Source organism: Berghia stephanieae, chromosome 10 (genome assembly GCF_034508935.2).
Source record: "Berghia stephanieae isolate SIO BIC M18660-M18661 chromosome 10, UCSD_Bste_1.3, whole genome shotgun sequence".
In the NCBI taxonomy this organism is placed as follows: domain Eukaryota; kingdom Metazoa; phylum Mollusca; class Gastropoda; order Nudibranchia; family Aeolidiidae; genus Berghia; species Berghia stephanieae.
In genome coordinates this window covers 37307853-37322423 of record NC_088369.1, presented here as the reverse complement: position 1 = coordinate 37322423, position 14571 = coordinate 37307853, and the positions used below count along the sequence as shown (strand labels likewise).

General features: G+C 36.7%; 2 protein-coding genes across 2 annotated transcripts in view; one reads left to right on the top strand and one right to left on the bottom strand.

Moving 5' to 3' along the window:
* LOC144981073 (dynein axonemal heavy chain 2-like) overlaps positions 1-1339 on the bottom strand; it is a 136025-nt gene extending 134686 nt beyond the window's left edge. The window contains 2 exon segments of the mRNA XM_078929186.1: positions 1-150; positions 1234-1339. The exon segment at positions 1-150 is cut by the window's left edge and continues 61 nt beyond it. Coding sequence (XP_078785312.1) covers positions 1-45 — 45 coding nt within the window. The 5' untranslated portion in view covers positions 46-150; positions 1234-1339.
* Positions 1340-2693: 1354 nt separating this feature from the next.
* On the top strand, positions 2694-14093 carry LOC144981072 (uncharacterized). Its single transcript, XM_078929185.1, has 7 exons — positions 2694-2712; positions 4684-4844; positions 5385-5475; positions 8317-8447; positions 9544-9667; positions 13431-13581; positions 13988-14093. Exons 2-7 carry the CDS (start codon positions 4793-4795, stop codon positions 14000-14002), a joined length of 564 nt encoding a protein of 187 aa, XP_078785311.1. The 5' UTR covers positions 2694-2712; positions 4684-4792; the 3' UTR covers positions 14003-14093.
* Positions 14094-14571: the final 478 nt, after the last annotated feature.

Here is a 14571-nt window from a genome sequence, read left to right as displayed (position 1 = left end):
AGATCCTGGTTTGGAATCCTTTCCATCTGATGCTTTACTAGACATTTTCGAATTAGTTTTTGGGAAAGTCAGTCAGTAGATAAATAGGATGTATCTATGCGATGCTTAAATGGCAGTCATTGATGATGCTCAACTATGGAGTGCAAACATCTGCAATGAAAACAAACCACATTAATATAATAAGAGCAAATGAAAAGTCATAGACCTAGTATAGTCTAGAGTAGCACTCTAGCTAGATAGCATAGGAATAGGAAACGACTAAGAAGTAGCGTGAGTGGTAAATCTTTCACTTACGTAATATTCATATTATTAAAGATAGTATGAAATTAAAGGACATTCTTCGATTTCAAATCGTTAACAATGTAAATGTTGCTGCTCGAAGCTCGAAGAAATAAATAATAATGTGAAGTTGAATGTAAGCTTCAATTTAATTACAAAAACAGATCAAATGAACGTTTCGGGTTTCCCCTTTATCAACAAAACAGGATGAATGAAACAGCACAAATGAATGAGATGATGTGGTTAAGATTCATCTTAACTACGCCACTATCATCTCGTTCATCTGTGGTGTTTCATTCATCCTGCTTACATTCAACTTTACATTATAATCGTTAACAATGAAAACTAAAAAATAACATGCAGGTATGGATTATCCAGTTGAAAAATACTTGACCGTGGAGTTGTTAGATTCGGATGTTCATTTTAAAATAAATAGAGGCATGAATATGAAAATAGAAAGTCATTAAAAATATATATAAATCAACGTGTACATATATGTAGGTCTGACACCCGAGCCCACTTATGGGCCTAGTTTAACGTTGTGGTAATGGGCAATAATTTGCGTCATTTTTTTTTCAGATTTCCATTCATTACAACAATGAGCCCCATAGCTCATTAGTTTATCAGTTTATCAGCAGACCTGCAAATAAGTGCACATCGATTGTAAATTAAAAAAAAAAAATAACGTCACGATTTGTTTTTGAAAAGTTGAAGTTGAAGAATGCCCAGACTCAGTAATCAAGCCTAACAAGACCACACAACAACAGTAACTTCTCTAACTCCGACATCCAACTCCAACTTCTTAGACTTAGACTTAGACCCAACTTGGGTCCAAGTATTGTATCGGTATTTTGTCTCACTTGTACAAGTCCTTTCGAAAAGCACACGTATGCAGCAACGGAGAAAAACGAATATTCAGTTCATGAAGAAGTGAACAAATTAGAAATAACTCACCATAGACTTCTTGTGATCTCTTTTTAGTTTCACAGTTCACTTGGATGATTGGAATGAGCGTCCATATGTACATCCGTTGCCGTGAACCGTTTATCTTGACAACAATGAACTGCGCATGCCAGAAATTCAGCTTTGACCAGATATCCGGGGAGTTACACGTTCATAGCTTATAGAAGATCAAATTTTCTTAATTTGTCCGAATCGCGTGTCTTCGTCCACCTAGGCTTGAATGCTTTTTCGATAATAATAATTGATAATAATATTATTATTATAAAAAAAAGATATTTCAATCTTTATGCTCGTCATTTTATTGATGTTCCTCATTTTGTTGTTGCTTACTTTAGTTCTCTTCTAGAACTCAATCTCAATACTATTTGATGCTGTCAATAAAAAATGTTATGTTTTTGTGATACTTTCGTCTTCCACAGAATTATACTTACTCTGTATTTAAAGAGAAAGAAAGAGAGAAAGAGAGAGAGAGAGAGAGAGAGAGAGAGAGAGAGAAAGAGAGAGAGAGATAGAAAGAGAGAGAGAGATATATAGAAAGAGAGAGAGAGAGAGAGAGAGAGAGAGAGAAAGAAAGAAAGAGAACGAGAAGAGAGAGAGAGAGAGAGAGAGAGAGAGAGAGAGAGAGAGAGGATATATATATAATATATATATATATATATATATATATATATAATATATAATATATAAAGAGAGAGAGAGAGAGAGAGAGAGAGAGAAAGAAGAGAGAGAGAGAGAGTGAGAGAGAAATAGAAGAGAGAGAAGAGAGGAAAGAGAGAGGAGAGAGGAGAGAGAGAGAGAGGGAGAGAGAGGGAGATAAAAAAAAGAAAGAAAGAAAGGAGAGAAGAAGGAAGAGAAGAGAAAGAAGAAAGAGAGAGAGAGAGGAGAGAAGAGATAGAAAGAGAAAGAAAGAAAGAAAGAAAGAAAGAGAGAGAGAGAGAGAGAGAGAGAGAGAGAGAGAGAGAGAGAGAGAGATCTTCTACTTTATAAACAGTATTGTATTGCTTGCCCCGTGTCACCTAAAATGGAAAAAAAAAAATGAATAAGTAGGGTAGAGTTCCTGAATGTCGACACTCTAAGACATCCTGCTTTCAAATTGTTTTTCAAGTAAATTTAATGAAATAAAGGATATAGGTTAGAGATAAAGATAATCACACGAGATAAGAATTTAAATGACATGTAATACATACGGACAATCGAGCTTGTAGCTGCTTGGATTAAAATGCGGTCTGTAAAGACACGTATGGTAATATTATTTATTTTTATCTTTTGGCCAGAAAACTCATTCTTCAAAAAAACAAAACAAATAACGATCGAGTAATATGACCTTCTTCTTCCCAAAAACTCTCAAACCTGGGACTTTGCAAGTCCCTATCTGTCTCTCTATGCAAATCCTTATCTGTCTCTCTTTGCAGTCCCAGGGACTGTCTCTCTTTGCAAGTCCCTGTCTGTCTCTCTATGCAAGTCCCTGTCGGTCTCTCTTTACAAGTCCCTGTCTGTCTCTCTTTGCAAGTCACTGTTGTCTCGCTATGCAAATCCCTGTTATCACTCTTTGCAAGTCCCTGTCTGTCTCTCTTTGCAAGTCACTGTCTGTCTCTCTATGCAAGTCACTGTCTGTCTCTCTTTGCAAGTCTCTGTCTGTCTCTGTGCAAATCACTGTTGTCTCTCTTTGCAAGTCCCTGTCTGTCTCTTTTTGCAAGTCCCTGTCTGTCTCTCTTTGCAAGTCACTGTCTGTCTCTCTTTGCAAGTCACTGTCTGTCTCTCTTTGCAAGTCCCTGTCTGTCTCTCTTTGCAAGTCACTGCTCTATGCAAGTCACTATATGTCACTCTATGCAAGTCCCTGTCTGTCTCTCTTTGCAAGCCCCTGTCTGTCTCACTATGCAAGTCACATCTGTCTCTTTGCAAGTCACTGCTCTATGCAAGTCACTATATGTCACTCTATGCAAGTCCCTGTCTGTCTCTCTTTGCAAGTCCCTGTCTGTCTCTTTATGCAAGTCACTATCTGTCTCTCTTTGCAAGTCACTGCTCTATGCAAGTCACTATATGTCACTCTATGCAAGTCCCTGTCTGTCTCTCTATGCAAGTCACTATCTGTCTCTCTATGCAAGTCACTGTCTGTCTCTCTTTGCAAGTCCCTGTCTGTCTCTCTTTGCAAGTCCCTGTCTGTCTCTCTATGCAAGTCACTATCTGTCTCTCTATGCAAGTCACTGTCTGTCTCTCTTTGCAAGTCACTGTCTGTCTCTCTTTGCAAGTCACTGTCTGTCTCTCTTTGCAAGTCCCTGTCTGTCTCTCTTTGCAAGTCACTGCTCTATGCAAGTCACTATATGTCACTCTATGCAAGTCCCTGTCTGTCTCTCTTTGCAAGTCCCTGTCTGTCTCTCTATGCAAGTCACTATCTGTCTCTCTTTGCAAGTCACTGCTCTATGCAAGTCACTATATGTCACTCTATGCAAGTCCCTGTCTGTCTCTCTTTGCAAGTCCCTGTCTGTCTCTCTATGCAAGTCACTATCTATCTCTCTTTGCAAGTCACTGCTCTATGCAAGTCACTATATGTCACTCTATGCAAGTCCCTGTCTGTCTCTCTATGCAAGTCACTATCTGTCTCTCTATGCAAGTCACTGTCTGTCTCTCTTTGCAAGTCCCTGTCTGTCTCTCTTTGCAAGTCACTGCTCTATGCAAGTCACTATATGTCACTCTATGCAAGTCCCTGTCTGTCTCTCTTTGCAAGTCCCTGTCTGTCTCTCTATGCAAGTCACTATATGTCTCTCTTTGCAAGTCCCTGTCTGTCTCTCTGTGCAAGTCACTGTCTGTCTCTCTTTGCAAGTCCCTGTCTGTCTCTCTTTGCAAGTCACTGTCTGTCTCTCTTTGCAAGTCACTGTCTGTCTCTCTTTGCAAGTCCCTGTCTGTCTCTCTTTGCAAGTCACTGCGCTATGCAAGTCACTATATGTCACTCTATGCAAGTCCCTGTCTGTCTCTCTTTGCAAGTCCCTGTCTGTCTCTCTATGCAAGTCACTATCTGTCTCTCTTTGCAAGTCACTGCTCTATGCAAGTCACTATATGTCACTCTATGCAAGTCCCTGTCTGTCTCTCTTTGCAAGTCCCTGTCTGTCTCTCTATGCAAGTCACTATATGTCACTCTATGCAAGTCCCTGTCTGTCTCTCTTTGCAAGTCCCTGTCTGTCTCTCTATGCAGGTCACTATCTGTCTCTCTATGCAAGTCACTATCTGTCTCTCTTTTCAACTCCCAGGTTTTTAGAGGTTTGCTAAGACGAGGATCAAATTAATCGATCCTTATCATTGGAATGAAAACTTATCTGGCCGAAATCTCAAATACGTGTTTTTTCGTAGTAACACAGTTTAGACAACGGTTCTTATCGCGTTTTCATTTAGGGTAAACACCGACTCTCGTTCTAGTTGATAAAGTCAATTATGCAAGTCCCTGTCCCTCTTTCATAAAGGTCAACTAACTTGAGATATTTAATCACCATCCACGAAGTATAGTGATCTTTCAAGAACGACTTCTAGCACATATCTAACATTATTCACGAACAAGATGGCTTTGAGATGCTTCTATCTTAACGCAACTCTGTTCATTGTGATCCTTGGTAAGTACTTATCGGGCAACTCCTGAGTATAGATCATCATCATCATCATCATCATCATCATCATCATCATCATCATCATCATCATCATCATCATCATCATCATCATCATCATCATCATCATCATCATCATCATCATCATCACATTTCTTCTTCTTCTTCTTCTTCTTCTTCTTCTTCTTCTTCTTCTTCTTCTTCTTCTTCTTCTTCTTCTTCTTCTTCTTCTTCTTTATTATTATTATTATTATTATTATTATTATTATTATTATTATTATTATTATTATTATTATTATCATTATTATTATTTTCATCATCATCATCATCATCATCATCCTCATCATCATCATCATCATCATCATCATCATCATCATCATCATCATCTTTATCTTCATTTTAAAGTTTGTTTTGTATTCGACTCAATTCCTTCTACCCCGCCCCCACCTCCTTTCTCGTTTTCTCACTCCCTTTTTCTTCACCCCTTGTTAATTCATTGTCACCTACCCACCCCATCTACTACCTCCACCCTCCATCGTAAATCCTTAGGATCGCTCCCATGTGAATCCGACAACAAGTGCTCAACGAATGGCATTCAACACTGTCGTGACAAGTACTATAATGAAAAGCGAAGATGTTCGTAAGTTACCTCTCATTCATTGTCTCACTTGATGTCAGTAATTTACCACTCATTGTCTTATTTGATGTCAGTAATTTACCTGTCATTGTCTTATTTGATGTCAGTAATTTACCACTCATTGTCTTATTTGATGTCAGTAATTTACCACTCATTGTCTTATTTGATGTCAGTAATTTACCTCTCATTGTCTTGCCCGATGTCCGTAAGTTACCTCTCATTCATTGTCTCACTTGAAGTCAGTAATTTACCTATCATTGTCTTATTTGATTTCAATAAGTAACCTCTCATTTAATGTCAGTAATTTACCTCTCACTTTCTTACTTTGTGTCAGTAAGTAACCTCTCATTGTCTTATTTGATGTCAGTAATTTACCTCTCACTGTCTTACTTGATGTCCGTAAGTAACCTCTCACTGTCTTACTTGATGTCCGTAAGTAACCTCTCACTGTCTTACTTGATGTCCGTAAGTAACCTCTCAGTGTCTTACTTGATGTCAGTAAGTAATATCTCCTTGTCGTATTTGATGTCAGTAATTTACCACCCACTTTCTTACTTGGATGTGTAAGTACCTTCTCACTTTCTTACTTAAGATGTGAAAGTAACTTTTAGCTTTCTAACTTGATATTTGTAAGTAACCTCTCACTGTCTTACTTGATGTCTGTAAGTAACCTCTCACTGTCTTACTTGATGTCCGTAAGTAACCTCTCACTGTCTTACTTGATGTCTGTAAGTCACCTCTCACTGTCTTACTTGATGTCTGTTAGTAACCTCTCACTGTCTTACTTGATGTCTGTTAGTAACCTCTCACTGTCTTACTTGATGTCTGTTAGTAACCTCTCACTGTCTTACTTGATGTCTGTTAGTAACCTGCCACTGTCTTACTTGATGTCCGTAAGTACCTTCTCAATTTCTTACTTGATGTCTGTTAAGTAACCTGTCACTGAAAGTAACCTCTCACTTTCTTACTTGATATGTGTAAATTACCCCTCATTTCTTACTTGATATGTGTAAATTACCCCTCTTTTCTTACTTGATATGTGTAACTTACCCCTGATTTCTTACTTGATCTGTGTAAATTACCCCTCATTTCTTACTTGAGATAATTACTCCTCATTTCTTACTTGATATGTATAAATTAGCCATCATTTCTTACTTGATATGTGTAAATTAGCCCTCATTTCTTACTTGAGATGTGTAAATTACTCCTCATTTCTTACTTGAGATGTGTAAATTAGCCCTCATTTCTTACTTGATATGTGTAAATTAGCCCTCATTTCTTACTTGATATGTGTAAATTAGCCCTCATTTCTTACTTGATATGTGTAAATTAGCCCTCATTTCTTACTTGATATGTGTAAATTAGCCCTCATTTCTTACTTGATATGTGTAAATTAGCCCTCATTTCTTACTTGAGATGTGTAAATTACTCCTCATTTCTTACTTGATATGTGTAAATTAGCCCTCATTTCTTACTTGATATGTGTAAATTAGCCCTCATTTCTTACTTGATATGTGTCAATTAGCCCTCATTTCTTACTTGATATGTGTAAATTAGCCCCCATTTCTTACTTGAGATGTGTAAATTACTCCTCATTTCTTACTTGATATGTGTAAATTAGCCCTCATTTCTTACTTGATATGTGTAAGTTAGCCCTCATTGGCCCTCCACTGATTACTTACTTACTTACCCGAACCAGCGACCACCTGAGCTCTAGCCCTTCAGTCTTGTGCCATGACGTAGAAGTTAGACCTCTTTTGTAGTTGTTCCAGGTGACTATACAGCGTGTTACTGATGATTGGATTTGGTGGGAGGAATGTGCATCTCAGGTCTTAAGAGGTTGACATTCAAGCAAGTGGTGTGTTACTGTTTCATTGGGGTGTTGGCATAGGGGCAGCGAGGGGATGTGTCTTTTGTATTTTGCTTAAATGGCTGTTGAGCGGTATGTGTAACCTCTCATTTCTTACTTGATGTCAGTAAGTAACCTCTCATTGTCGTATTTGATGTCAGTAATTTACCACCCACCTTCTTACTTGGATGTGTAAGTACCTTCTCACTTTCTTACTTAAGATGTGCAAGTAATTTTTCGCTTTCTAACTTGATATTTGTAAGTATCCTTAGTTGAAAGATGATGTTTTGCTTTGGTATCTTCTGAGCTTATTTAGGCTATCAGTCTTTACAGGAGTGGTCATATTATGGGAAAACATACACCTACCCGTGATGCTCATTGCCCAACAGTCATGTTCATCCAATATTCTCTCTTGGCCCCCCACTGATGAAGTGAGCGTGGCGTTAAGCAGGTTCCCGACCGAAGCCGGTTGTCTGCCACCCGATGTCTCCTCTTGCTGGTGGAAAAGTCTGGCAACCTCTCCTCCAGTTCCGAGTCGATGTCACCGCCTTATTCGAACCTGACATGTGCCAATAATAATAATAATAATAATAATAATAATAATAATAATAATAATAATAATAATAATAATAATAATAATATAATAATAATAATAATAATAATAATAATAATAATAATAATAATAATAATAATAATAATAATAATGATAATGATAATGATAATGATAATAATAATAATAATAATAAATAATAATAATAATAATAATAATAATAATAATAATAATAATAATAATAATAATAATAATAATAATATAATAATAATAATAATAATAATAATAATAATAATAATATAATAATAATAATAATAATAATAATAATAATAATAATAATAGTAATAATGATAATAAAACAAAAAACTCAAACACATTATATAGACCTACCTATAAAAGTTCATGAAATTTTTTATTTTTTTTTCATGTACTATTTATCAACCAGAAATCATCGTAAAATTCAGAAGTGCTTCAAAACACTTTGGGAAGACTGCAAGGAAGATGGCAATGACCTACTTCGTGAGGAACTTACAGTGGCCCAAGTACAAAATAATAAGAAAATAAATTTCTGTCCAGGTAATTGTAACATCATTCGACAAGAAATGGTTTGCGTTTCTTTGTGTGGGTAGTGTGTGGTACATAAAATGGACATACACACAGAGAAAAAAATACAAAACAACGGTACACACACACTCACACACACACACACACACACACACACACACGCTCTCGCGCGCGCATTCCAAAGGTGATAATCATGTGGATTGAAGTCCGGAGAATTTGGCGGCCAACACTCATTGACAATGAATTGTCCTGGTTATTGTTGATGCAGAAACTCGTGGCTAGTCATGTCTCTTTTTAAAACAATCCTCACATTATGGGTCCTCTTTGGTGCAAACGTAACTAAGTGTGATACAGCCTTTCCAAAGGCATGTTTCTTTTAAAAACAATCCTCATATTATTATGGGTCCTTTTTGGTGCAAACGTAACTAAGTGTGACACATCCTTTCCAAAGGAATGTCTCTTTTTAAAACAATCCTCACATTATGGGTCCTCTTTGGTGCAAACGTAACTAAGTGTGACACGGCCTTTCCAAAGGAATGTTTCTTTTTAAAACAATCCTCATATTATGGGTCCTCTTTGGTGCAAACGCAACTAAGTGTGACACAGCCTTTCCAAAGGAATGTCTCTTTCTAAAACAATCCTCATATTATGGGTCCTCTTTGGTGCAAACGTAACTAAGTGTGACACAGCCTTTCCAAAGGAATGTTTATTTTTAAAACAATCCTCACATTATGGGTCCTTTTTGGTGCAAACGCAACTAGTGTGATACAACAGCCTTTACAAAGGCATGTCTCTTTTTAAAACAATCCTCATATTATGGGTCCTTTTTGGTGCAAACGTAACTGCCACTTCAAGGGATTGCAATCAGCACAACTGAAATCATTACATAAGAAATTAAACATTTTAAAAATCACTTAATATGACAACATGTTTTTAATTGAAATGAAATTCCTACAGCATTATTTCGAATATTTTATGTTTTTGTAGCAATGAGAATTTCAATGTTATAGGGAATAAAGTAAAGAAGTGGAAGACCTCCAAACAGGGGACAGTTTTTTTTTTCTGAGCCACCAGGTAACTAATTTGCTTTGTGCTCTGTTTGTTTTAGTTTTGATGGATGGATTTTGCTACCATAACGAGATAGATCGATGCGAAGAACACGTACCATATGAAGTAAAAGATCCCAAAACGACCAAGGAAAAGATACAAAGATTGTGTTACGAGTTTGAATCGTGAGTTGTATACATAGAAATAGAATAAGGGTTTATACAAAATCATTGTTTGTATAGATGAAATGAAATTGCCGTCACCCAGCACTTTGTTATTGTTTTCAGAAAGTTGTTTTAATGATTCGTTTTCACGAAATTTTATCAATCACACAAGAATATACCTTTAAGGTTACACATATTTTTTTATGTTGTATGTTATTTCCGGCTGGCGGATGTTGTGAATATTTTACCGAAACTCATAGTATCAATACTTTGATATGGTTTTCGAACCACCGCGGCAATCTAGTCATAGGTAGGGTTGAACACAGTTTAAAGAAGAAATTAAATGTTCAGGACAACGAAATTTTTGACTTTTATTTTTGCGTAGGAAATTACATCATCATGTCCCTTTTATACGCCTTTTGGTGTGACCAACGTGCATATATTTGCAGGTTTGAGAACTGGACGTAATTATGGGCTTGACATAAAATGAACAATGTATATGGTCAGTCTATAGGTAAAATACTCACAGCATCTGCCACACACAGTGGATTCTACCGCGACTTTTTTATTCTGTTTTCATCTCACACTTCTCCCTACCCTAAATATCTCATCATTATTGATACAAGTGTCCGCTCCACACTTCTCCCTACCCTAAATGTCTCATCATTATTGATACAAGTGTCCGCTCCACACTTCTCCCTACCCTAAATGTCTCATCATTATTGATACAAGTGTCCGCTCCACACTTCTCCCTACCCTAAATGTCTCATCATTATTGATACAAGTGTTCGCTCCACACTTCTCCCTACCCTAAATGTCTCATCATTATTGATACAAGTGTCCGCTCCACACTTCTCCCTACCCTAAATGTCTCATCATTATTGATACAAGTGTCCGCTCCACACTTCTCCCTACCCTAAATGTCTCATCATTATTGATACAAGTGTCCGCTCCACACTTCTCCCTACCCTAAATGTTTCATCATTATTGATACAAGTGTCCACTCCACACTTCTCCCTACCCTAAATGTCTCATCATTATTGATACAAGTGTCCGCTCCACACTTCTCCTACCCTAAATGTCTCATCATTATTGATACAAGTGTCCACTCCACACTTCTCCTTACCCTAAATGTCTCATCATTATTGATACAAGTGTCCGCTCCACACTTCTCCCTCCCCTAAATGTCTCATCATTATTGATACAAGTGTCCGCTCCACACTTCTCCCTACCCTAAATGTCTCATCATTATTGATACAAGTGTCCGCTCCACACTTCTCCCTACCCTAAATGTCTCATCATTATTGATACAAGTGTCCGCTCCACACTTCTCCCTACCCTAAATGTTTCATCATTATTGATACAAGTGTCCGCTCCACACTTCTCCCTACCCTAAATGTCTCATCATTATTGATACAAGTGTCCGCTCCACACTTCTCCCTACCCTAAATGTCTCATCATTATTGATACAAGTGTCCACTCCACACTTTTCCTTACCCCAAATGTCTCATCATTATTGATACAAGTGTCCGCTCCACACTTCTCCCTCCCCTAAATGTCTCATCATTATTGATACAAGTGTCCGCTCCACACTTCTCCCTATCTTAAATGTCTGATCATTATTGATACAAGTGTCCGCTCTATACTTCTCTCTACCCCAAATGTCTCATTATTATTGATACAAGTGTCCGCTCCACACTTCTCCCTACCCTAAATGTCTCATCATTATTGATACAAGTGTCCGCTCCACACTTCTCCCTACCCTAAATGTCTCATCATTATTGATACAAGTGTCCGCTCCACACTTCTCCCTATCTTAAATGTCTGATCATTATTGATACAAGTGTCCACTCCACACTTCTCACTACCCTAAATGTCTCATCATTATTGATACAAGTGTCCGCTCCACACCTCTCCTTACCCTAAATGTCTCATCATTATTGATACAAGTGTCCACTCCACACTTCTCCTTACCCTAAATGTCTCATCATTATTGATACAAGTGTCCGCTCCACACCTCTCCCTATCCTAAATGTCTCATCATTATTGATACAAGTGTCCACTCCACACTTCTCCTTACCCTAAATGCCGCATCATTATTGATACAAGTGTCCGCTCCACACTTCTCCCTACCCTAAATGTCTCATCATTATTGATACAAGTGTTCGCTCCACACTTCTCCCTACCCTAAATGTCTCATCATTATTGATACAAGTGTTCGCTCCACACTTCTCCCTACCCTAAATGTCGTTTATGAATAATTCTCACTAAACCGTATTAACCTGACTATACACGTTCAATGTTACATAAAGATTTGTGTGTTGGTCCGTTATACTTCCGGATGGTACTGTGTGAACTTCTTAGCCAAGTGCATACTATCTATACTTGCGGATGGCAAAGTTGTGAGCTTCTTAGCCAAGCACAATACTATCTATACTCATAGTTACAGACCCCTCACATGGGCCGTGGGTGGATGGGACCAACTCGGGAGAAATCATATCAAACCAAAAATCCTCAATTCTCAATCCCGTAATATCGTAAACCAGGGAGAGAGAGAGAGAGAGAGAGAGAGAGAGAGAGAGAGAGAGAGAGAGAGAGAGAGAGAGAGAGAGAGAGAGAGGTTAAAAAAAAAAAGAAGCAGGTTTTAGGTAACTCTTAGCTACGTCAGGGAGGAGAGAATTAATTGATTATCTCCCTTAGACCATAACAGATTTCACCAACGATGATGGTAAACTTCAATCATTTTTAGTTTAACTGAAAATAATAAGAATTAAATCGTATTCAAAATAATGAAAAGAACCACTACTTGGTTTAAATTCAGTTCCTCTCACCTCGTTATCACAATACGCTTACAGAAATATTGACACTCTGCGGTGTAGTGGTAGCACGTCTGACCGGTAACCAAGAGCTCTGAGGTTCGATCCCCATTCGAGGCAGGCAGTTTTTTGGCGATAGTTTTTCTCCCTTGTACTCTTCTGTCTGCACTGTATAGTTCCAAACACACTCTATCAAATCTTTATTTCAGACAATCAACGTGATAACCAATATAGCGTCTGTTTTTGATGGAAATTGACGAATCAATTTCAATTATTTACGATGAATACCACGATGTTATATCAATTTCACAAAACAAGGAAACCATATTATTCATTTCAATTGTAAACAAGCCATATTCATTTCAATTGTAAACAAACCATATTCATTTCAATTGGAAACAGGCCATATTCATTTCGATTATAAACAAACCATATTCATTTCAATTGTAAACAAACCATATTCATTTCAATTGTAAACAAACAATATTCATTTCAATTGTAAACAAACCATATTCATTTCAATTGGAAACAGGCAATATTCATTTCAATTGTAAACAAACCATATTCATTTCAATTGTAAACAAACCATATTCATTTCAATTGTAAACAAACCATATTCATTTCAATTGTAAACAAACCATATTCATTTCAATTGTAAACAAACCATATTCATTTCAATTGTAAACAAACCATATTCATTTCAATTGTAAACAACGTGTAAAATTTGGTGACTTTAGTGATTTTGTAGATTCATCCTTTATCTTTATATATATATAAGTATATATGCACAAATATGTTGTTGTTCTTGATGAAGATGGTGATGATAATGATGATGATGATGATGATGATGATGATGATGATGATGATGATGATGATGATGATGATGATGATGATGATGATGATGATGATGACGACAATTATCATCGATGTTTTCTCTTCTTCCTTCAATTTTTCTTTCTTTCCAAAAGCAAATACAAGCAAGTGGCCTCGTGTGTCAAGCAACTACGATCACTGTGTGCTCACACGAAAGAAATAGAGGCCGCCATCAGTGAGAGTTTGCAAAAAGTTGATGAAATTAAAGACAAGTGTTATATTTACTTCTACATGAAAAACTTGCTGGTAAACAGATACATATTTCTTCTTCTTCTTCTTCTTCTTCTTCTTCTTCTTCTTCTTCTTCTTCTTCTTCTTCTTCTTCTTCTTGATGATGATGAGATGATGATGATGATGATGATAATGATGGCGATGATCTATCTATCTATCTATCTATCTATCTATCTATCTATCTATCTATCTATCTATCTATCTATCTATCTATCTATCTATCTATCTATCTATCTATCTATCTATCTATCTATCTATCTATCTATCTATCTATCTATCTATCTATCTATCTATCTATCTATCTATCTATCAATCTATCTATCTATCTTTCTATCTATCTATCTATCTATCTATCTATATATCTATCTATCTATCTATTTACAAAAATTGCTATGATTTTGTTTTACTTTGTTATCCACAGAATAAAGGGAGATAAGATTATAAAGAGTTGAAATGACGGCCATTAATAAAACATCGAAACTTTTGCTTTTCCGTATCAATAAAATATTCACTGCAATTTAACTATATTCATGTTTTCTATTATATCTAGTTTTTTAAAAATTATTCTAATGGAATTTTACGCAGACCATGTTGTAAGCAGCGTCTCACAAGAAACTTCGGTAGAGCTAAAACAGTAAAATCTTCAGAGAAGAACTAACTCCTCTCGAGCAAGTGTTCCGGTCCTTCACGAATCAATAAAAAAAAAAACCCCGAAAAAAACCCACCAAAAAATAAAAACCAAAAAAAACCCCCCAAAAAAACAACAAACCCCAACAACCCCCCCCCCCCAAAAAAAAAACCAGTAAAAAAAGCAAAAATAAAATTAGTGCTTTTATATAGAGCAATATCCACTAAATGTGCTCAAAGCCCTTTACAAGGGGTCCCTGGCCAATAGCAACATTTAAGGACATGACCCCTGTCAGGCGATGTTACAATTTTTATTCGGACAGAGACAAGCTAGGTACCTACTCATTTTACATCTGAGTACGGTGAAATAATATGAAT

Bases quoted from the DNA above. Each gene is read 5' to 3' on its own strand.
- LOC144981072 (XM_078929185.1), top strand. From the start codon at position 4,793: ATGGCTTTGAGATGCTTCTATCTTAACGCAACTCTGTTCATTGTGATC. The intron at 4,845-5,384 runs GTAAGTACTTAT...GTAAATCCTTAG, and splicing joins TCTGTTCATTGTGATCCTTG to GATCGCTCCCATGTGAATCC. The intron at 5,476-8,316 runs GTAAGTTACCTC...TTTATCAACCAG, and splicing joins AATGAAAAGCGAAGATGTTC to AAATCATCGTAAAATTCAGA.